The sequence below is a fragment of the Aedes albopictus genome, chromosome 3, assembly GCF_035046485.1.
Source record: "Aedes albopictus strain Foshan chromosome 3, AalbF5, whole genome shotgun sequence".
In the NCBI taxonomy this organism is placed as follows: Eukaryota; Metazoa; Arthropoda; class Insecta; order Diptera; family Culicidae; genus Aedes; species Aedes albopictus.
In genome coordinates, this window is record NC_085138.1 from 417,677,965 (window position 1) to 417,702,679 (window position 24,715).

Sequence of the window (24,715 nt, forward strand, 5' to 3'; positions counted from 1 at the left end):
TCTACAGGAATAGAAGGGATTCCTAAATATTACTAGGATCACAATCCCAATAATTGTGAGAGAAAAAACAAATCCAGTATAGATTTTCGGCGAAAGCTCTGAAAATTTTCTGGAAAATCCTTGGAGGAGTTTCTGGATGAACTTTCAAGGAAACCCTGGAGGAAATGGAAACTCTTCGAGGAGAGAAACATTGAAAATTTCTGAAAAACAGCCTGGATATATGGGCCTTTCAGGTGTTTCTTCAGATATTTCTACTGTGATTTCAGCAAAAATTTCTTAGTATTTTCTTCCAGGATTTATTTTTGTTATTTTTTTCATGAGATATTTCCGAAAGACCTCTAGACATTTCTTCAGATATTCTTGCAGAGGTTTCTCCTGGACACGCTTCTGAAGTTCATCCAGTAGTTCTTTCTGGAATTTTTCAGATGTTTGGTAATGAAAAGATGCCAAAGCTATCAATGTTGCTCACTGTGCAAAATTATGGGAGTATTACTCCATTTGTCAAAAAAAAAAACATTTTAGGTCCATTACTATGTTCATATTCGGACAGAAAGACCAAATTCGTTTTTATATTTGTTCTAAAAAAAAGAAGTAGTCGCGAGTGCTATTTTTTATGTTTGTAGCACGCAAATTGCGGCTAAGAGTTTTCCCGTCTTCTGCTTCGTTCCCTGGCTCCGAAAACAGACGGCTTAAGCGCCACCTCCGAAGAGGACCGTCTGTCGAGTTATGTTTGCCCGGCAAGAAACCCAACCTCAGGGCGGGTTTGTTTTATAGGAGACCAAATAGCGATTTAGGGACGATACAGAAAACTCAAAAGTACGGTGGATCGAGATGTCTCACTTATAGAGGTCGCCTTAAGCGATTCTCAGAATATGGTTGATGCTAACCGTCGTTCTACCAACTCACAAAGACACCACTCACGAGTATCATCATTGGAAGAACTCACCAATTCAAATTTCCCTGTTAGCTTCGGACACGTGAGTGGAGAGACTGATTTCCCAGGCAGTCTATCCTGGCGTACAAAAAGACTAACAAAAAACAGGTAGAACGACGCGAACGTGAGAAATCTCGAAGACCAAAAAAACTGTTAGATCGGGGAAAGCACTAACATTCTACAAAAACAGCATTTGAAGGTAACAAAAAACTAACGAAACATTTATTCAAATTTGATAACCTTGGTTTATTAACGCATGTTCCTTTCCATGCTATCTCGCTTTTCCTTCTTCCTAGCTTTCCCTACGTGTGTGCGGTCTAAATTTGTTCCTAATCTGGTTCAATCGACGTTTATCGAAACGATTCTTCTCCGAGCTCGGTTAGTGTGTGGAGTTCTAATACATGCGCATGGTTAATTAGGATTGGTTTTGTTTCTACTCACGGTACCCTTTTAGATTCGCATCATGAATGCCGTCGACAAAACAGAAGCGATGGCGTGGCGGTCAACGGACGGCTTGGCAAAGCAGCACGCTATTTTTAGCGCATCCTCGATGGCGGTATTGCGACTATTGCACCAAATGCGCGCGGTGTGCGGCGGTTCGGAAAGTGCGCCTTTCTCGCTGCCGGTCGCTAAACGGACCGGATCACCGGCGCAGTTGCTTGGTGGTGTTGATGACGATGGGGGTCGTCGATGGCTTCGTCGGTAAGGTGACTACCACATGGCCGACGTGGAAAACGTGGGATTCCGGCCGCCTCCGGTGGTGAATGTTCCGATCACCGAAAAAGTTGGTTGATGGCGGAGCTGACGATGGGGGTCGTCGGTGGCTTGGTGGGTACGATGTCTACTTCACGAACACCGAAGAAAAACGTGGTTTGGCCGCTCTGTCGGAACGGTTGTTCCCTTCCGGCTTTCCCCTCAAACCGGGACTTTTGAACGCTGAAGCGTGGGGTCGAGAGCGCGTTTGGCGAAAAAGGGGCGGTGTGCCGAGCTTTCGGCCGTGGATCAAATCCTGAATAAAAAGCCGTCGAACGGCTGTTCGACGCGTTGAACAAAAAGTTTACTCCACACAACAAATTTCACAATTACCTTTTTCTTATTCACATACACGCACACACGAACTATCTTGACCGCACGTAACCCTTGACAAAGGTTATTGAACTGGCTAACTGGCTAACAGAAAGGAACAAAGTAACATTAAATTCAATCTTAAAGACTTCTCACATTTGATATAACATACTCAATTAAACACACCGCGACACTAAACTTAGAACACGCACTCCCGCCTCTTCCACGGTCCAGGTCAAATGGACGAGTAGAAGTTCTGTTAGTCCTCAGATAAGGTCGGATTCCAAGACTTCGTGGCCGGAAATACGTAAAATTACCGAAGTAATTTTACGATCTTTTTAAACGACAATTCTCATCAACCACGAATGAGAACCGAATAAATTGCTATCTCTTTCACTTTCATACCCATCTGAATGATCTGTATCGTTCCATCTATTTTTAAATACCCGATCCAATTTTATCGAGAGAGTTCGGGCTTGAACATTGAACCTCGAGATTGTTCGGGTTTCGTGGTGTAGTGGATAGAGCAGCAGGGATTTCATTTGTATGTATTGAACTTGTGAAGGCGACTTGCATGCAAGTTGTATGCGGTTTTGAAGTGCATGTCATTTCGAATGGTGACATTGAATATCGCAAAACATTTATAGTGAACTTTTGAATTTAGTACACCAAAACCTCCATTTAGGTAATGAGTCGGGACTACCTAAATAGAATTTTTACCTAAATGGATTCATTACCTAAATGGATTCAGTTTATTACCTAAATGGATTACAAGGTTGCAAAGAAGTTCAACAAGGGAGAGTTACTAGGAGATTTGAAGGAGATCATGCGGAGTTTCAGATGGCTTTCAATGAGTTTCAGGAGGGGGTGGGTTTCAGGAGGGGAGGGGCATCAGGGGCGTTTTCGGGGGTTTGGAGGGCCTTAGATCAGAATTGTCATTCAAATGACTAGCTGGGCACGAAACACTAAAAACCTTGCGAAAAACCCTGCAAAATTCCGCCAGACTGAAAAATTATTGAATGTCGGGTCAAAGTCGGGTCAATTTTTATCGTATGTTGGGCCATTGTTGGACCAACATCGAACAACTGTTGAGTCTATATTGGGTTTGGTGGCCAAAATAAAAATAGGTGAATGATAGGTTGATGTCGGGTTTGACGTCATCAATGCTGGAGCTGATATCAATGGAATGATGGAAGGATGGTTGATTATTTCAATTTCAGCTAGAAATGACGCTGGATACTGGTACTTTTCAACACTGCATGGAGGGGGGGGGGTGTTTAGGGGGCAACATTGCAAACCCCTCCCCCCATACCCACCGCCTAACACCACTCACTACTTCTTTCTTATAAACCAGTCTTATACCTAATCTTAAGTACTCCAACTGATTTGAACACAAGCAAATTCCATTTGGGTAACGTTACCTAAATGGAGGGACCTAAATAGATTTTACCTAAATGGATCCTACCTAAATGGAGGTTTGAGTGTACATTTGACACTGAAACATTAAATTTGAATGAAAAATAAATTAACATTGAAGAACATGAAATATATTTAATTTATTATACAATTTATGTACATTTTATATACATTTCACATAACTTATTGAATAAATCTTAAAATAATATTTACACAAAAGTGACCATGCTACATGTTTTTGTTACTGTTTCTATAGAAAAAAGTGCAACCAAAAGCTCAATAAGTGATAGTTAAGTTGCCAAAGAAGTTTCATCTAGTATTTTCTCGGTGGAATTTCTGAAAAAAAAAACGCAAAGGTATTTACCCGAGTAACCAAAAGTTCAGCTTCCCATGACAAAATGCACTTTCAAGTTCCGCGAAGTTCAGATAAAGTTCCGAATGGAACTTTCTGGTTGCTAAATAGGCTAACGATGAGCCTTGCGGGAACTTCGGTCACAAGTTCCGGCAAGGCTAATTTTTAGCCTCTTAGGCAGCTTTTAAGCTGTTTAAGATGCTACTCGGAACTTTGTAGGAACTTCCAAGTTCATAGAAATTCAGTTTAGTAGCATTGTGTTTCATTGAATATTAAATGTATTTGTTTTTTCGTAGAAAACAACTGTCTTGAGCATACCCGAATAGAATACAAATTTAAATTTATCAAATCAATAAATATTAGGCTTAAATAATAAAAATATGTCACCCACCAGATTCGAACCGAAAGTCGCTGCGTGAGAGTCCTACGCTCTACCACGTTACTACAGTTACGATTGTGCGAAGAGCGGGTGAAGTCTAACTTGAATCGATTTTGTGTCGGCAGCTAGTTTTGCACACTTGTTCAGTAGTGACGCAGTACTAGCAGCGCAGCGGTAAGTCAGCAGACTTTCACGGAGGAGGATCCAGTTCAAATCTATATGGAGCGACGGGGGCTATCTTTTTCAAATTCAAAAATTACTTAAAAATGAAGCTGCTTAGAAGGCTAATGAGCCACCTAGGAAAAGCTGCTTAGCTTATAAAGTACCCACATATCTTAACTTTTGGTTACTTGGGTATATGGTGGATTTCTGAAAAAAAAACTCAGGAGGAACTTCATTACGAATATCAGAAAAATATCTGAAATATTAAAAAATAAATAAAAATAAAAAAAAATACATAAAAGGACCTCGTCGAACAATCTCCAAAGAAATTCCTTGAGGTATACAGAGGCATTCCAAAATGAATTCTAGAAGAGAAATTCCCAAAAAAGAATTCCTAAAAAATCTTAGAGAAAAAAGTCCTACAGAAATCGTAAAAAAACTTCATGACAAATGTTTCAAGAATCTTCTAGACTCTAGAGGAATTGTTGAGAATTATCAAAAGATATCACAGTGGGGATTCTTAAAAAAAGTCCCAGATGATACTGCAGGGGAAATTCTACGAGAAAATTTTAGAAATAACTTCAGGAAAAACCGGAAGAAACAGTTGGAGATATTTTAGGAGACACTCTATGAAGAATAGGGACATATAAATAGGGATATATCAAAAGAATTTTCTGGGAAAATGCCAGGAGAAATGTCTCGAGGAATCCCGAAAGGAATTTTTTAAACAAATCCCAGGAGCAATACCGAAAATGATCACTAGAGCAATTTCAGTCCAAACGTAATCGCTGAAGAAGCCTCTTGGAAAAACTCACGTGGAAATTCATGGGAAATCCCACATTAAAACATCTTTAGGTATCCCACGAACACTCTGTGAGGGATCCAGGAATAATGTTTTGAAAAAATCACAGAAAAAATCTCTAGAGGAGTTTGAGAAAAAAATCGTGATAAGAATAGAAGGACCTATAGTGGAGCGGAGCTGCTTAAAGCTCGTGACCATCACGCTGAGGACCTGGGATCGAATCCCACTTCCGACATACTCGATAAATGTGAGATTTCTTTTGGAAGAGAAGTAAAGCGTGGTTTCCGAGATGAACTAGCTCCGGGTTAAAACTTTTATTAATAATAATAATAAAAAGTCCAAGGAGTAAGAGAACACAGAAGGAACTACTTTAAACTAAGACTAACTTAAAAAAGATGTCTCAAGCCTTTTTCCATTCCAATCCTTATCAGAAACTATCCATATTTTTGGGGCACCAGGCAACCGGAAAATCTAGAAATATGCAATCAAATATTCTAGAAGAAGACTTCAAGTTCAAGGTATTTGTTTTGTAAATTTATGAAGTCATGCTGCTATTCAAATAATGAATATTTAAGTCGTTAACAATAGCCAAACATTTATAACGAAAGTTATAAATAAAGTTAAGTTATTAATAACTAGCTGTCCTGGCAAACTTTGTCTTGCCAGGCTGTGGTGGTTTGACAATTGTTGGGCTCATAACAGCACAGCCCTCTAGATTGGTTTTATTCCGATCATGTTCAATTTCTACCCAGCTCATAGAAAACCAGCAACTTCACTATTTTCATACTTTTCTTGATAATTTTGGTAACTTTTTCTACATATAAACACAGCCACCATGAATACGAATCGATCTGTGCAAGAGTCATCCCGATCGGTTCAGCCGTTCTTGAGTTATGTTGCCTCAAAGGGACTTCAAACTCATTTTTATATATATAGATTACTAGCTGTATCCGGCAAACTTTGTCTTGCCTACTGCGTTTTTTGACGTTTCAAGTTTCTAGCCAAGACCAAGTCTCCGGTCAAAATGTATGTAAGATCGATTTTCTTAAAAACTCTCAATTTTTCCATGTTTTTTGCCTCATAAACCTTCCTTGGGTGAAATCTAACAGAACAAAACTTAGACGACCAAAATCGGACCTTCCGTTCGCAAGTTATGCGCGGTCCCACGTATGCCACTGCATTTATATATATATATATATATATATATATATATATATATATATATATATATATATATATATATATATATATATATATATATATATATATATATATATATATATATATATATATATATATATATATATATATATATATATATATATATATATATATATATATATATATATATATATATATATACAGGGTGTTGGGTTCCTTACCCAGAATATTTCAGGGGGTGATTAAGGATGATATTTGATGAAAAAAATTGTTCTACGCATATGGTCAAATCTCAACCATTACGGAGTTATTGAACTTTTCACGATTTTGACAATGCTTTTAATAAAACGACAATAACATAAAAACGGTTTAACTTATTCAAGATCTCTCGACGCCGTTCGAAAGATTATGAAATTTGCTATTGAACGTCATCTTTGAACATGCAAGTTTTTGTTACTTACTCACTTTTTAAGAGCAAATAAGTGAAAAGTAAGTGAATTTTCAACTGTTTTTGTCGATTTACTCTAAAAAATGCGTAATTAACTAATTTTTTTCCTTAGACAAAGTTGAGCGCCTTGAAATGCCCTACAATTCGTTCTTTGACACCAAACTCCTAACTCTTGTCGTTTCCCCGCAATTTTGATTTGATTGCACAGTTTTGCATCATAAATTTGCTTCAGCAAGTGCATCAGAATTTAGCTCTCTTGACCCCACTGTGGCAGCGAAACTAGCGTCATGTTTACTTCCCGCACATGGCTACTTGATTCCCCGCGCCGAACAACAACAGCATGGCGCGCTGGCGCATGAGTGAAAACAACGACGCCGCTGTGTGTTCGGCAAGGTGTTCAGTTGAATCAGTTGAATGGTTTTTCGTAGTCCCGATGATTCTGGGAAGCTCATGATAATTTCGGGACGAAATACAGGGACGCATAATACAGCACAATCTTCGTCGGTCTTGGACGCTGTTGCTCCTGTTTCCCCGAACATTTAATAATTCTCAGGTCTTTTTCAACCACGTGTAGCCAGCACGTTCGCTGACGTCCATGTAGTCACCGACCATTACCTGGTTTCATGCTGAATATTGTTTTCGTTATTATTTTTTCTTTTGACATTCGCACTACGTGCCCAGCCCACTGAAGTCTGCCGTAATTTATTCGTTTCACAATACTCCTTTTTGATGAAGTAGGTTGATCTTGATCGAAGTTGCTGCTTCCTTATCTAACTCATTCGTCAAACAAACAGGTAAGAGCAGGATGTAGCATCTTCGATCATGTTCAATCTATCTCATTAAACATGATGAATATTCGCAGCAATTTGTGCTCTGTCTCTACTCGGGACCTTAAAGTTTTGGTCAAGTTTCAAAACAACTAAGCAATGCTCGTTTAGGATTTCGGAATGAAATTAAGATTTTCGGAGTACTTCGAGAAACTCGAAGTGACAAATTACTGATTTTGGTTGTTTTAAATAAAGTGCCTGCAGAAATTTCTCGATTTCTTTCAGAAGAATTTCTGCAGATCATAGTATGAGAGTGTTTACCAAACTTATTCATCAGCTGCTCTGCGAACATCGGTTTAGACCTCGCTCAAGTATTCACAGTCGCAATTGAGGTAGCTAATGGTTGGAAATTTCTGTAGGGGATCTTTCAGTAATTCTAACAGGAGTTCCTTCAACAATTTCTCCAGCAGTTTCTTCGAGAATTCATCCAAAAATTACTTAGGAATTTTTGTAATGGGTTTTTAGAGATTCCACAAAGAATTATTCCGTGAGTCCATTTGAAGTTTCGTCACGGTTCCTTTTCTGAGAACATTTTTCAGGAAAATCATTTGGATGTTCATCTGTGAATTCATGTAAAAGGAATTAGGAATTTCTTGCAGAACATCCTTCGGATTTGTTTTTTAAAAGTTTTTAAAAAAATTATCCTGAAATCATTTGATAAATTCTGCAGAAGTTTCCCCAAAAGTATCTACAAAAATTCAATTAGGGATAATTTTATTAGCTTCTTTGGAGGAATTCCCACAGGAGTTTCTCCGGAAATTCTTTCAGGGATTCCTCCAAAAGATTGCTACAGGAATTCCTTCAGAGATTCCTCTAAAATAACTTCGGAGATTGTTCCAGATTTCCTCCAGAGAATCCCCCAGAAACTTCTCCAGAGATTCCTCCAAGAATTTCTCAAAGGAATCTCAGGAGGCATCCTTGGTAGAATTTCTGGAGGAATCCCTGGACGAATTATTCGAAAAACTCGTGAGGAAATCTCTGGACGAATTACAAGAGAACTCCTAAAGGTATGAATCAAGGAATCTAGGGAGGAAACTTGGAGAAATCTCTGGAGCACTTTCTGTAGGAATCCCTGAAGAAATTCTTGAAGAAAGGAGGAATTTGTAAACGAAACTTTGGAGGAATTTCTGGAGGAATCCCAGGAGAAGTTCTCTGAGGTATTCCTGTAGGAAACTCCGGACAAGTTCCTAAAGGAAGGCCTGAAAGAATTCTTAGAATAATTTCTGTTGGTAAAAAGCTGAAGTAATCTCCGGAGCAGCTCGTGGAAAAATCTCTGGAGGAACTCCTGAACGAAATTTAGGAATTTTGAAGTCTTTGAGAAATTACTGAAGCAATTTCTGGAGGAAACTTTGAAAAAATCCCTGGAGAAATCCTTGGGAGAATTTCTGATAGAATCCCTGAAGAAAATACTGGGGAAATCTCTGAGGAAATTCCTGGAAAATCTCTAAAGGAATTGCTGAAGGAATCTCTGAAGGAAATCCTGGAGATTGCTTTGTGGAATCCATGGAATACTAGTGAAGGAATCTCTTGGAGGTATTCCTGATGAAATCCCTGGAGGAAGAAGTTTCGTAGGAATCCCTGGAGGAATTCCCGGAGGAATCCCTGCATAAATTTCTGGAGGAAATTCTGAAGAAATTCCTTAAGCAATCCAAGAATTCCTGGAGTATTTTTTTAGAGAAATTCCTATAGAAATCATCAGAGGAATTTCTGAGCGAACTCCTGAAGTAATCCCTGGAAGAGTTCCTAGAGATATTTTTAAAGGAATTACTTTAAAAATGCCTGCATCAATTACTGACTAAACCTCTGGAGAAATAACTGGAGGCATCATTGGAGAAATTGATGTAGGAATTGCTGAAAAAATACTGTTGAATTTCTGGGGCAATCCTTGAAGAAGTCCTTAGAGAAATTTCTGAAGAATTCATACAGGTATTCCTGGATAAATTACTTACGAAGTTTGTGGAGGAATCCTTGAAGGAATTTCTGGAGGAGTTCCTGGAAGAATTTCTGGCGGATTCCTAGAGGCATTCCTGGAGGAACTTTAAGTGGAATTCTGGAGAAATCCCTAGAAGAATTCCTGCACGAAATTTTGCTGGAACTCCTGGAGGAATCCGTGAAAGAATCCATGTAGTAATCCCTAAAGAAATTGCTGGAGGAATCCTAGAATTTCCTAGAGAATTTCCCAAAGGAATCTTTAAGGGAATTCTGGAGGAATTCCTGGAGGAAGTTTTGCAGGAATTCCTGGAGGAAATTCTGCAGGAATTCCTGGACTAAACCCTGGAGAAAAAAAATCTCATAGAATCCCTGGAGAAATTCGTGGAGGAATCTCTGGAGAAGTTTCTGGGGGATTCTCTGGAGGAAATCTGGAACAATCTCCGAAGTTATTTTAGAGGAATCTCTGAAGGAATTCCTGTAGCAATCTTTTGGAGGAATCCCTGAAAGAATTTCCGGAGAAACTCCTGTGGGAATTCCTCCAAAGAAGCTAATAAAATTATCCCTAATTGAATTTTTGTAGATACTTTTGGGGAAACTTCTGCAGAATTTATCAAATGATTTCAGGATAATTTTTTTAAAAACTTTTAAAAAACAAATCCGAAGGATGTTCTGCAAGAAATTCCTAATTCCTTTTACATGAATTCACAGATGAACATCCAAATGATTTTCCTGAAAAATGTTCTCAGAAAAGGAACCGTGACGAAACTTCAAATGGACTCACGGAATAATTCTTTGTGGAATCTCTAAAAACCCATTACAAAAATTCCTAAGTAATTTTTGGATGAATTCTCGAAGAAACTGCTGGAGAAATTGTTGAAGGAACTCCTGTTAGAATTACTGAAAGATCCCCTACAGAAATTTCCAACCATTAGCTACCTCAATTGCGACTGTGAATACTTGAGCGAGGTCTAAACCGATGTTCGCAGAGCAGCTGATGAATAAGTTTGGTAAACACTCTCATACTATGATCTGCAGAAATTCTTCTGAAAGAAATCGAGAAATTTCTGCAGGCACTTTATTTAAAACAACCAAAATCAGTAATTTGTCACTTCGAGTTTCTCGAAGTACTCCGAAAATCTTAATTTCATTCCGAAATCCTAAACGAGCATTGCTTAGTTGTTTTGAAACTTGACCAAAACTTTAAGGTCCCGAGTAGAGACAGAGCACAAATTGCTGCGAATATTCATCATGTTTAATGAGATAGATTGAACATGATCGAAGATGCTACATCCTGCTCTTACCTGTTTGTTTGACGAATGAGTTAGATAAGGAAGCAGCAACTTCGATCAAGATCAACCTACTTCATCAAAAAGGAGTATTGTGAAACGAATAAATTACGGCAGACTTCAGTGGGCTGGGCACGTAGTGCGAATGTCAAAAGAAAAAATAATAACGAAAACAATATTCAGCATGAAACCAGGTAATGGTCGGTGACTACATGGACGTCAGCGAACGTGCTGGCTACACGTGGTTGAAAAAGACCTGAGAATTATTAAATGTTCGGGGAAACAGGAGCAACAGCGTCCAAGACCGACGAAGATTGTGCTGTATTATGCGTCCCTGTATTTCGTCCCGAAATTATCATGAGCTTCCCAGAATCATCGGGACTACGAAAAACCATTCAACTGATTCAACTGAACACCTTGCCGAACACACAGCGGCGTCGTTGTTTTCACTCATGCGCCAGCGCGCCATGCTGTTGTTGTTCGGCGCGGGGAATCAAGTAGCCATGTGCGGGAAGTAAACATGACGCTAGTTTCGCTGCCACAGTGGGGTCAAGAGAGCTAAATTCTGATGCACTTGCTGAAGCAAATTTATGATGCAAAACTGTGCAATCAAATCAAAATTGCGGGGAAACGACAAGAGTTAGGAGTTTGGTGTCAAAGAACGAATTGTAGGGCATTTCAAGGCGCTCAACTTTGTCTAAGGAAAAAAATTAGTTAATTACGCATTTTTTAGAGTAAATCGACAAAAACAGTTGAAAATTCACTTACTTTTCACTTATTTGCTCTTAAAAAGTGAGTAAGTAACAAAAACTTGCATGTTCAAAGATGACGTTCAATAGCAAATTTCATAATCTTTCGAACGGCGTCGAGAGATCTTGAATAAGTTAAACCGTTTTTATGTTATTGTCGTTTTATTAAAAGCATTGTCAAAATCGTGAAAAGTTCAATAACTCCGTAATGGTTCAGATTTGACCATATGCGTAGAACAATTTTTTTCATCAAATATCATCCTTAATCACCCCCTGAAATATTCTGGGTAAGGAACCCAACACCCTGTATATATAAGATTATTAACGACACTTTACCACTCCTGTGGCATTCGTGTCCGATTTATAACGAAAGGATAATGGCATAACTTTCGTGAAGACTCAAGCGAGTGTATTTTAACGTGCATAATATCATCCCTGGCATCAGTCGAACATCTTTTCAAGCTCCGTCATCAACTCTTCCCGATGAGTCAGCTCAAAGAAAAACGAAGGAATTTAAGTTCCACTTCCAGAAAAACAGTCAGCATGTAGGACTCCGTCTTGCCCATAAACGACTCGAACTCCGATGATGACGATGATCTGGTCCTGCATCAACAGTGCTCATGGGTGAAAGTCCATCCATTTATTAGTCGATTTGAGGAATTTTCACTCTCATCCTAGGGGTCGCACTTCGCCCTGACATGGGATCTATTTGGGCGGAGCAAATAGCAACAGCGTCATCATCATCATCGTCGTCATCGTAGTCGTTGTTTGTAATCCTGCCTTTCAGCAGGATTCCTTTTAGTAGGAGAAGCAACTGGACCGCCATCACCCGACATCAGCAGCAGCAGCGAGGGCAAACAGAAAACTCAATCAAAAGGAATATTTGTCCCCAACTCTCTCGCTCTCCCACACATGTCCAACGGTCCATGTCGCCAGTCTAAAAATAATATCACTTCGAATGGTTGTGAAACTGTTCATGGAATCGGTAAAAAGGATATCCAGAGGCGAAATTTACGTTCGGTCGCCGCCGTTGTCGTCCTACGATTTTCCCATTTCAATTCACGGGAATGTCGACCCCCAGCAGTGCTCCCCAACAACCAACGACGGCAGACAACGGGATCTTCCCCCGCACCCTGCCCCACCGCCACCGTAATGATGGTAGGGAAAAATCGAGACACAAATATTTAGGGATTTTCTTTCGAGCATCCCCGGCCGACCGCACACTCGCCTGAACGCTCACCCGCATTGTTGGTCGTAGGGATTTTCCGTCGTTAGCCTGCGGCTATTTGTACCCGGTACAGCATCAGCAGCAGCATTACCATTTCCAATCGATTCCTTTCACTTCGGACGCCGCTATACTTCCCGGAATCGGTATCCTTGCTGGTTGTACGCAAAGAGTCCGGGGCGGGCAAGGATCTGTCTCAGTGATTTGAAAAGTTGTTCGTTTCGTGGGGGAGGTAGGCTCAGTGTCGGGTGAAATGGAAGTCCAGGACCAAAATTTGGAATAAATTACTGTTGCTTCTAGCTGTGCCTTTCGGTTCGGTGAGTGTTTTTCGATATTGGATTTTTGTGTTTATTGCTCTTGTGGGAACTGTCCTGGACGGTGGTGGTAACAACAGCATCCTATTGGATCGGCTGTATGTGTACGATTGAATGACGTCAATGTGTTCACAGGCTGATATGTGTCCTTGAGTATCTAATGCTATTTCAAATACCTGTTTCGGTCCAGGGAACATAAAATATCTTCCAGCTTGCACACAATATACACAGATCGAAAAAAAGAGTGTAAAGTTCTGTAACATATAATGCACATGATTGGAGCGGGATATCACAGAACTTTAAATGACATACCATGTAAAAGTCATAAAACATCATGTGAACTTCCATTATAGGTCATGTAATTCAGCATGACTCTGAGTATTTACATGACATATAACACAAATTTACATGACATATCATGTAAACCATCATAACAGTAAGTTTACATGACTAAAGTGGAGTTTACATGACGTGTAATTATCATTATTTTTATCTGTGTACGAATACGAAAATGACTAGTTGACAAATAATGCTCTCAACTCATAACTGAAGATATTTCAGAGCTGTACCTATATATTATACCTCAGAGTGAATTTGCAATTGTTCACCGGAGCACTACTTCATTTCTACCGACGACGTTGTAAGCTCTCCAGAGGTTGCTCAAATAATGAAATCGATGAGGCATTCAGCGTACTACTTGGATGGTGTTCTTTCGATCAGCGGAGAAGAAAAACTAACTGATTTTTGATAGCACTTTAATCCAGCGATGCTTCAAAACTAGAATAAGATTAGAATAGTTAAATAAGTATAATATAGGTTAGGTCAGTTCTCTTACTTTTCAGTGTTTTCTATAATTTTTAGTTTTAATAGCTGACCAAAGAACTCTGTTTTTTACAACTGTATGGCACTGAAAGTGAAATATATATTTAGCAACATAATAGAGAAAAGATACTCAAACTCACTATAATTTAGGCAATAATTCAAAGAGAAAATATAGTTGTATCGGCGAATTCAATGTTTCTTGTAGCGTGGCACATTATCTAATAGGAAAGGTTTTGACATTTTGATTTGTCATTCAACTATATGCTTATATCTAGACCTGTCAGATTGACAAGTGCTGAAGTTATGCGACCAGGGTGGCCATCTCGACGGATTTGTTGTCCACATCCTCCCCCGAGTGCATCTGGACATCCTCCGAGACTGCACTTCCGTTGATTACATCCAAAACGGCGAGTTTCGATACTGGCCTACGTAGGATTCCGCTCGAAGTCTTCACCGTCGCTTGGCGTATTCGTCCATCGATGCCCTCCGTAACCTCTTGGACCATTCCTCGTATCCAGCCATTTCTTGATCCTTCGTCGGCGATAAGTACTAGATCACCCTTCCGTACAGGCTTGGTTTCCAAAAACCACTTTGGTTGCCTTCTGATCACCGGCAGATACTCTTTCACCCAGCGCACCCAAAAATGGTTCAATTGGCGCTGAATCATATCGTAGGAACCCCGCACTTGTAGCGCAGTTGGTATTTCCACCGAAGGTACCTTAGTCCCCATGGAACTGCCCAACAAAAAATGATTAGGAGTGAGGGCTTCCGATTCTGCTGATTCGAGCGGTAGATAAGTCAACGGTCTTCCGTTGACAATGCTTTCGATCTCAAGGATCAGAGTCTGGAGCCCTTCGTCGTCTAGTTTGCCCTCCGAGTAAGCGCCTTCCATTCCCGATTTCACTGAGCGTACCAGCCTTTCCCAGGCGCCGCCCATGTGGGGCGCCCCTGGTGGATTGAAGCTCCATTTGGTACATGAATTAGTGAAGGTAGCCGTTAGTCCACTATTGATCTGATTACGCAATATTCGGTCCGCACCGCGAAAATTCGTGCCGTTATCGGAAATGAACTCGATCGGCGAACCTCTACGGCACACAAAGCGTCGGACACACGAGATGCAGGAGTCCGTCGATAAGTTGAAAGCTACTTCAAGGTGGATTGCTCTCACGGTTAAGCATGTGAATAAAGCAATCCATCTTTTGGCATTTGACCTCCCAAGCTTTACAAGCAGAGGGCCAAAATAGTCTACGCCCACATAACTAAAGGGGCGTACGAAAGCAGCTAGTCTCGCTGGTGGCAAAGGAGCCATAGGAGGGACGGCGGGGCGAGATTTTTTCAGCTGACAGATTAGGCACGCCCGTGACACGAGACGCACTAAGGATCGTAACTTGGGTATAGCGTAGGTTTGGCGGAGTTCGTTTACCACTGTCTCGGCAAAGGCATGCCTGAAGCGGCGGTGGTGATGTTCAACTATCAGTTTGGTGACGAGGTGTTGTTTCGGCAAGATCATAGGAAAGCGAAGTCCGAAGGCGGCTTGTTCAGCGGCGGCTATTCTGCTGTTTTGCCGAAGGATGCCACATTCGTCCATAAAGGGCACTAACTTATGTATCGAGCTGGATTTGTGTAAATGCTGTTGCTTTTCCCTTGGCAGCGAACTATTTTTCCCTATTATAGCCACCTCATCGGGATAGGCTTCAAGCTGTACCATCCTTATAATCGCTTCTTCAGCGGTTTTCAACTCCTGCTGCGATGGTGATCCGACCGTCCTCAAGCGCCGCTTGTCGATGTTATTCCTGAATCGTAGAACGTAGACCATTGTATTTCGGAGCCTTTCCCATTTAGAAAATCGTTCGTACTCTATGATGTGATGAACCTCGACATGGTGCAGTACACAAGGACGAATTTCATCCTCAATGTCGACGTGGGGCACCGCAGGGTCTGGCCATTGTTCTTCAGGCTGGTACATTATCCGGGAACTGCTGAACCACTGACTGTCCGCGTTGATGTAGGGACAGCTTCCCCATTTCGTGGCTTCGTCGGCCGGATTATCTTCTGATGGAAGCCATCGCCATTCGTTACTTTGCGTCGTTTCCAAAATTTCACCTACTCGATGAGCAACGAAAGGACGATAATTACGGGGGTCTGCTCTAATCCAAGAATACGCCGTTCGAGAATCAGTCCACAAAAATCTTTTAGCGACAACGATTGGATGATTTGTTTCGACGAACTTTATTAGACGAGCAGCAAGAACGCACGCTTGGAGCTCCAGTCTCGGAACGGAAAGTGGCTTTAACGGTGCCACCTTCGCTTTTGCGGCTACCAACGTGCATTGTACAATACCATCTTGCCCGACAATTCTCAAATATACGGCGCACGAGTAAGCGGACGGGCTCGCATCTGCGAACGCGTGCAACTGTGCATTGCAATAGGTGCACTCGGTTGCGAGGGCGAAGTAACAGCGTGGAATTCGTATAGTTGCCACCCATTCCATCGCATCGATCCACTTACGCCAACGCACAAACGCTCCATCTCCTACCGGCTCATCCCATTCTAACCCGGCTCTCCACAGGTCTTGTACGAGGACCTTTCCATGTATTACGAATGGAGAAAGCAGGCCGAGAGGGTCGAAAAGTGACATTACGCATCGCAAAATTTGTCGCTTTGTCGGCCTAGCACCTTCGTTGATCAAGCTCGTCGTTTCGTCGTTCATACGTGTGCAGAAAAACAGTTGGTCCTTCGACGGGTCCCATAACATCCCCAGCACCCGTTCAGTTTCCAGACTGGCATTCGGTCGTCGATCTTCAGACAGACATATTTTCTGTTCATGGGTTACTTCGGTTTCCCCCATGTGCTCCATGACAGCTCTACTATTGGATCTCCAGTTGCGCAAATCAAAACCTCCGTGTTCGTTGACCATCCGTACTTCCGTGGCGATCCGTTTCGCTTCTTCAACGCTCCCAAAGCTGTCCAAGTAGTCGTCGACGTACGTACTTTTGAGAATCCCTTGAGCAGCTCTTGGGAATCTATCAGCGTGTTCTATGGCGTTCGTGTTCTTGGCATACTGGGCCAATGCTGGTGAGCAGGCGGCCCCGAATATAGCCACGTCCATTACATACGTTTCCGGTTCGTCGTTAGGCGCAACTCGCCATAGAAAGCATTGTGCATATTTGTCCTCCTGGCGTATTCGCAGCTGGTGGAACATTTCCCGAATATCTGCTGTAACCGCTACAGCAAAGAGACGGAAATTGAAGAAAACAGCAAGAAGTGAAACTAACTGATCAGGACCCTTTAGAAGAAAGCTGTTGAGCGACATGCCCTTCACTTTAGCCGCGGCATCCAGAACGATTCGGACCTTGTCCGGTTTTTTGGGGTTGATTACGGCGCCGATAGGAAGAAACCATATCTTCTTTGCATCCACTTTGCTGAGTTCTCCTGGCGTGACCTTGTGAGCATATGCCTTCTCCTGATATTCAGCGATCTGTCGATGTAGGTTCTCCTTTAATTTGGGATTTCGCTCCATCCGTCGCTCTAGACATTGAAGTCTTCTAACTGCCATTCCGTAGCTCTGTGGGAACTCGATGTCATCCTTAATCCAAAGAAGGCCCGTCTCGTAGCGGTTTCCAACGCGCTTGGTAATGGTTTTCATTAAATCCCAAGCGCGACGATCGTCGTTCGACATTATCGTTTCTGGAGGTTTCACGCCAACCTCCTCTATGGCGTAAAATTCTTTGAGCGAATCCTGTAATTTATCATCACACGAACATTCGCATATGTGTAGACTATACTCGCTCCTGGTCTTCCCTTGTTGACGACCATACACACACCACCCTAGACGCGTTTTGGTTGCGATGAGGTCGGAGCCAGGTCCCTCCTTAATCCTCAATGGCACGGCAAGGCGCAGGTTGTCAACGCCTATCAAAATCTTCGGCTTCGCGTTATGGTAGCTTTGTATCGGGAGCCCTTTAAGATGCCCGAATTGTCTCAACGCCTCATCAAACAGAAAACTTTGTGTTGGGAGATTGAGGGACTCCACCGTTTGTGCGTCCCGCAGTGTATAGCGTTGTTTCATGCTACTTCCGGATATGACGGCGGTCACTGCTTGGGATTTATGTTCGACTCTAGATGTATTGCCAGTCCAACGAAGACACAATGACCGCGAATGTCCATGTACGCCGAGTTGGTTTGCCAGTTCACTTTCAATCAAAGTGAGGGACGATCCTTCATCCAAAAAGGCAAATGTGTCTATTGCTCCAGCCGGACCGTGCAAAGTCACCGGAATAATCCGGAAAAGCACCTTCGAACCCATCAGCTGGTGGGTATGGTTTTCAACGACTTGGGTCGGGCGCTGCGCCGAATGTAGCAAAGAGTGGTGACGTAACTGGCATCCATCGACATTACACCGGCTTGCAATTCGGCAAGAGCGCCTTCCGTGCCCGAACAAGCAATTCTGGCACAATCCTAAGGCTCGAACCTTGCGCCATCGTTCATCGACAGTATACGCTTTGAAGATACCACATTCCTTCACATAATGACCCGATTTGCTGCAAACCATACATTCTCTTTGTTTAGCGACCTTGGGTCCTGAAGCTTCCTCAGGGACGTCAGCATTGTGTGAATTTATGAAGCCCTTCGACGTGACCTTCTTAGCTGGTTTCCGAACTTCTGGCTCGAACGAAATCACGCTGGATGCATCTTCAACCACCTCCATCATGTAGTCGCTGAATGTCTTCAAGTTCACTATCGGAACACCACGTTTGTATCCAGCCCACATCAGTTTTTGATCGGCAGGCAGTTTCGACACTAGCTCCTGCACGAGCGACGGGTTCGACAAGTGGTCGTGTTCGTTGGCAGCCTCTATATGGTCACACAATGATTGTACCGCTACGCCGAACTCGATGAGTCCGTCCAGTCTATCCGACCTCGGCGCCGGGATTGATCGAACCTTTTCGAGTAGAGCGTTAATCAAAAGTTCTGGTCGCCCATAACGCATCCTGAGCGTTTCGATGACTTGAGGAGTTGCTGCTGGCAATATCAACCGACTTCGGACGCTCTCTAACGCGGCGCCTTTGAGACACCTTTGCAACCGAAGCATATTCTCCCCATCGGTGAATCCGCAAGCGGCAGTGGTGTAATTGTAGTTCGATACAAATATCGGCCAGTCAGCGGGGTTTCCTGAAAACACCGGAAGGTCGCGCCCGAGCGATTGACGAGCCGCGAGTTGCTGCTGAGTTGGGCCTACATTTGGTGGTACGTAGTTCCCGAGCCTACGATACTGTGGGTTTCCAACGGAATAGTTGGAACCTTCTATGCCGCTTGAATTGACTGGATGCGCTACCGGAGGGCGCCGCGGTTCGGCGAAAGCAGGCGGCACCGAGCTGTCTAGCGCTACTGGTTCGGGCCTACTTACCGCTTGTCGGGGAATATGCTTGGGAACAGCTCCTTGCGAAAATAACCGTGGCAGCTGTAACGGCCGTTCAGAATTAAACGGAACACATGGGTCGTTGAACGGTGGCGTAGATGTAGCATTCGGCCTTCCTGCAACTGGGCGCGAATCGGGAATGTTGAGTTTTTCTAGCTGTGCCCTACAGAGTTCTAGCTGACGATTTAACTCGCTTAGTTGGTTTTGAGGCGGTGGTGGCATCACAGACGCGCGCTGATAGTAGGCGAGCTGCGCCTGCAAATCCTTGATCACCTGCACTGCATCTGGTTCTTTGGGAATCCCTGGTGGCTGAATTTGAGAGGCTGCTGGCGGGTTTGCTGTACCTCCTACCGCGCCTTCTTCTCCTTCATGACCGTTTAACCAGTCGTTTAACACCCTAGAACCTGTACTTCCGACATCTTCTGCCGCCGATATGTCCAATAAGCGCTGTTGTTCGTCGAGGAACTTCCGTTGCAACTCTAGCTCCATCCTTTTCTTCTCGCGCTCGTGCCGTTCTCTGAGCAGGGTTAGGTTTCGAGCTAAAACACTTGCAGAGCCTTCACCACCCGGAGAGATAATTGATGTTGTGGTGCACTTCGAGCATGACCAAGCTCTGTCCGCGATGGATCCGGTGACACCGGCGCAAGTAAAGTGCCACCACGAACCACATTTATCGCACTGAACGAATTCTCCTGCTTTGTCCGGGTGCTCGCATGCTGCGTAGTTACAGGCTGGTTCGACCTCAACCTCCGGTGTATGTGGTTCCGACATTGAAAATTTTGAAGTTTGTTCTTTCGATCAGCGGAGAAGAAAAACTAACTGATTTTTGATAGCACTTTAATCCAGCGATGCTTCAAAACTAGAATAAGATTAGAATAGTTAAATAAGTATAATATAGGTTAGGTCAGTTCTCTTACTTTTCAGTGTTTTCTATAATTTTTAGTTTTAATAGCTGACCAAAGAACTCTGTTTTTTACAACTGTATGGCACTGAAAGTGAAATATATATTTAGCAACATAATAGAGAAAAGATACTCAAACTCACTATAATTTAGGCAATAATTCAAAGAGAAAATATAGTTGTATCGGCGAATTCAATGTTTCTTGTAGCGTGGCACATTATCTAATAGGAAAGGTTTTGACATTTTGATTTGTCATTCAACTATATGCTTATATCTAGACCTGTCAGATTGACAAGTGCTGAAGTTATGCGACCAGGGTGGCCATCTCGACGGATTTGTTGTCCACAGATGGGATACGCCAAGTGTACTGTTGAGTCTCGTTGAGTGGTTTGTAATGAGGAATTTGCCCAAAAGTTTATTCGGTCCACTGTGCCGCGGTTTAGGCACCATTTAAGTTGATTGTGGGCTTACACCCATAAGCAGAAGATTCATCTGAGATTCCTCTGAAAGTTATCACCGTGGTTTTTTCGAAATATTCTATTTTATTTGTTTTTATGAATTGTTACTGAAAAACTTTAAGATATTTTATCTAAGTTCCTCAAAGAAGTAGGAACTAAAAGTTTAAGCAGCTCGTTCACAGCCGCCTGTGAACCGATTTTGAATTTTCTTTCAGTGATTTTCAACTCAATTATTTTTTTTTTACTTATTCGTTTATTTGGAAGGCTCGGGCGCCACATGGGCATAACTGAGCCGAAATCTTTTGTTTTTAACAATGATTTTAAATTTTACAATTTATTACTGCCTTAAAACTATGTTAGTTTGGGAAGCCGAAGTACTCACGGCTGTTTCGAGGTTAAGGATTAAAGAAGAAAAAAAAATGGGAAGGACGGATTAATGGGTTTAAAACTAAATTATTTGCTAACTTATACTAAAACTTTGATGGGACAAATTGTCCATATCTGTAACGGAACCAAAAAGAAAGGACTTTATCGGTAGAAAACGACAAGAAGAGGACAAACGGAAGGGGGTGACGACAGACAGGGGCGAACAACAAAACCAAAAGGCGGACAACGAAAACAAGGAACGTACTACATCAAACTCTGACATCAACACGTTTCAAAAACTGGTAAATCAGGTTCATGTATTCCAAATCAAGTCCTGCCAACACTTCTCTAACGGGTTTCTGTTGTTTTCCTCGGACCCGGAGAATTTCATGCAGCTCAGATCTGACCTCACGATACTCATTGCATCCCCACACAACATGTTCGATATCCTGGTAAGCCACGCCACAGACACAGAGATTGCTTTCTGAGAGCCCAATACGGAAGGTGTGTGCGTTCAACAAATAGTGGTTGGACATCAGCCGACACATCACACGAATGAAATCGCGGCCTAAATCCAATCCTTTGAACCATGGCTTCTTCGACACCTGTGGGATGATGGAATGCAACCATCTACCCATCTCTCCATCTCTCCATTTGTGTTGCCAGCTGATCAAGGTCTCCTGACGGGCCAATGCAAAAAAATCGTCGAAGGCGATTTGACGCTCGTAAATATCGCCTTCGCTAGCGCCCACCTTAGCCAGAGAGTCCGCTTTCTCATTGCCCGGGATTGAGCAATGTGAAGGGACCCAAGCTATGGTGATGATGTATGAGCGTTTGGACAAAGCACTCAAGACTTGGCGTATTCATTTCAGGAAGTACGCTGAGTGCTTCATCGGTTTCATTGACCGAACAGCCTCCAGAGAGCTTAGACTGTCGGTAAAAATGAAGTAGTGCTCAGGTGGAAGAGTGCGAATGTACTCTAAGGTGTAGTATATAGCCGCTAGCTCAGCAATGTATACCGAACATGGCTTTTGAAGCATGAAGGTGGCGCTATGAAATTCGTTGTAGACACCGAATCCAGTCGAATCATTGGTTTTGGAACCATCTGTGAAGAACTGTCTGGCCCCGCTAACATGCCCGAACTTACTTGCAAAAAATTGTGGAATACATATGGAACGAAAAGATTCCGGTATACCGGTGATCTCATCCTTCATAGAGAGATCAAAATCCACAGAGGAGCTGTCGAAGTCTGAGAAGTTGTCACGATTGGTGTTAACCGGATTTGGGCTTACCTCCAGTGTCATGTACCAGTAGTACACACTCATAAACCGAGTTTGGGGATTCTGTTCGAGCAGCTTTTCGAAGTTTTCTATGACTAACGGATTCACAACCTCGCATCGGATGAGGAACCGAAACGACAACTCCGCAAAGCGGTCTGTCAGAGGCTGTACACCAGCAAGTACCTCTAAACTCATTGTGTGAGTCGAGTTCATGCAACCTAACGCGATCCGAAGGCAACGGTACTGAACCCGTTGAAGCTTCAGCAAGTGTGTTTTCGCCGCGGATTGAAAACAGAAGCTACCGTATTCTAAAACCGATAGAATGGTTGTTTGGTACAGCCTGATCAGATCTTCCGGGTGTGCTCCCCACCATGTTCCGGTAATAGTTCGCATAAAGTTGATTCGTTTTTGGCATTTCTGTATCAGATACACAATATGCTTCCCCCAGGTGCATTTGGAATCGAACCAGACGCCGAGGTATTGTGAAGACATGCTATGAGTGATTGTCTTACCCATCAGAACGAGCGGAAACTTAGCCGGTTTGTGTTTTTTAGAAAAGACAACCATCTCAGTTTTCTTCGGAGAGAACTCGATACCCAGCTTGAGAGCCCAAGTAGACAAATTGTCCAAAGTATCCTGTAGTGGTCCTTGCAGATCGACTGCTATTGATCCCGTTACAGAGACAACACAGTCATCCGCAAGCTGCCTTAACGTGCAGTTTTCCATGAGACAATCATCTATGTCTCTGACATAAAAGTTGTAAAGAAGGGGGCTTAGACATGAACCCTGGGGGAGGCCCATGTAGCTAATTCGTGAAACTGTCAAGTCGCCATGAGCGAAACTCATCTGCTTCTCAAACAGCAAATTATACAAAAAGTTGTTCAGAATTGGTGAAAGGCCACTGTCGTGTAGTTTGTCAGAAAGAACATCGACACAAACTAAATCAAAAGCCCCCTTAAGGCGAAACTGGAAGCATTTCCTCACTTTTTGGTTTTTGATTTTTTATTAAATAACGAAGCAATATATTCAAAATCGGTTTTCGTGCACATGTAGAGTATGGATCAAGCTATCTTCTGAATTTTTTTGTAGTGGAAAATGTTTTTCGTTTTTGCAGAAACCATTTTTGAACGTAATTTCACAAAAAAATGGTTTCTGCAAAAATGGAAAATATTTTTCACCTCAACAAAATTCAGAAGATACCTTGATCCATACTCTACATGTGCACGAAAACCGATTTTGAAAATATTGCTTCGTTATTTAATAAAAAATCAAAAACCAAAATAATGCGAAAATGCTTCCAGTTTCGCCTTAATATCCAAAAACACTGAGCCCATTTGCTGCTTTTGAGCAAAGGCAAGCTGAATTTCTGAAGAAAGCAACGCAAGACAGTCGTTCGTACCTTTGCCTCTGCGGAAACCAAACTGTGTATCTGACAACATGCCATTCGATTCAACCCATTTGTCCAGTCGAAAGAGAATCATCTTCTCCAACAGCTTCCGTAGACAAGACAACATCGCGATTGGACGGTACGAATTATGATCCGACGCGGGTTTCCCGGGTTTTTGAACAGCTATCACCCTCACTTGTCTCCAGTCATCCGGAACGATGTTGTTATCCAGGAACTGATTGAACAAGTTCAACAAGCGCCTCTTAGCGACGTCGGGGAGGTTTTTAAGCAAGTTGAACTTGATTCGATCCATTCCTGGAGCGGAATTGTTACATGAAAGAAGAGCAAGTGAGAATTCAACCATCGAAAACGGCCTATCCATGTCGTCCCTATCCTCGGAAACATCACGAATTATTCGCTCCACGGGTACGGAATCTGGACAAACTTTTTTTGCGAACTTGAGAATCCACCGAGGAGAGCTTTCTCTATCCTCGTTTACCGACGACGCGTTACGCATTCTTCTCCCGACGTTCCAAAGAGTTCTCATCGAAGTCTCGCGCGACAAACCCTCGACGAACCGACGCCAGTAACCGCTTTTTTTCGCCTTGATCAAGTTCTTGAACTTGCTTTCAAGGGAAGCGAACCGCTTGAAGTTTTCGACCGAACCGCGTTTCCGAAACTCTTTGAACGCCGCGGATTTCTCGCGATAGATTTCTGTACACTCACTATCCCACCACGGATTGGGGGGTTTCCTGCGAACCGACGGACCTGGCACTGGTCGACGTTGTGCCTGAAGCGCGCTACTGATGATCAGTGGAAGGACTTCTACCGATTGCTCACCGTCGATAATTGCTTCTGCGTACTTCTCCCAGTCAATGTGCTTGGTGAGATCGTAGGCGATGTCGATAGATGGAGGTTGATGTGACCCATTGGAAATAGAAACAACAATCGGCAGATGATCACTACCATGGGGATCCTGGATAACCTTCCATGTACACTCCAGCGATAGTGAGCTCGAACAGATTGAGAG

The 24,715-nt window shown here is 42.6% G+C and overlaps 2 protein-coding genes and 1 long non-coding RNA gene across 3 annotated transcripts in view; all 3 read right to left on the minus strand.

Annotated features, from left to right (window-relative positions):
- Window positions 1-24,715, minus strand: part of LOC109403142 (protein O-mannosyl-transferase Tmtc3) — an 804,586-nt gene that overhangs the window by 259,299 nt on the left and 520,572 nt on the right. The gene's annotated exons all lie outside the window — the stretch shown is intronic.
- On the minus strand, window positions 615-2,620 carry LOC134292019 (uncharacterized). Its single transcript, XR_009999413.1, has 3 exons — window positions 2,172-2,620; window positions 2,021-2,104; window positions 615-1,966 (listed from the first exon to the last, which is right to left on the minus strand). It is a non-coding gene; the product is annotated as an uncharacterized LOC134292019 (long non-coding RNA).
- LOC134289800 (uncharacterized) lies at window positions 13,763-20,536 on the minus strand. The gene is made up of 2 exons (XM_062856329.1): window positions 20,211-20,536; window positions 13,763-20,152 (listed from the first exon to the last, which is right to left on the minus strand). The coding sequence occupies exon 2, from the start codon at window positions 20,062-20,064 to the stop codon at window positions 14,176-14,178; it is 5,889 nt and encodes a 1,962-aa protein (XP_062712313.1). The 5' UTR covers window positions 20,065-20,152; window positions 20,211-20,536; the 3' UTR covers window positions 13,763-14,175.

Coding starts and splice junctions, on each gene's coding strand:
- LOC134289800 (XM_062856329.1), bottom strand. CDS start 20,064: ATGTCGGAACCACATACACCGGAGGTTGAGGTCGAACCAGCCTGTAAC.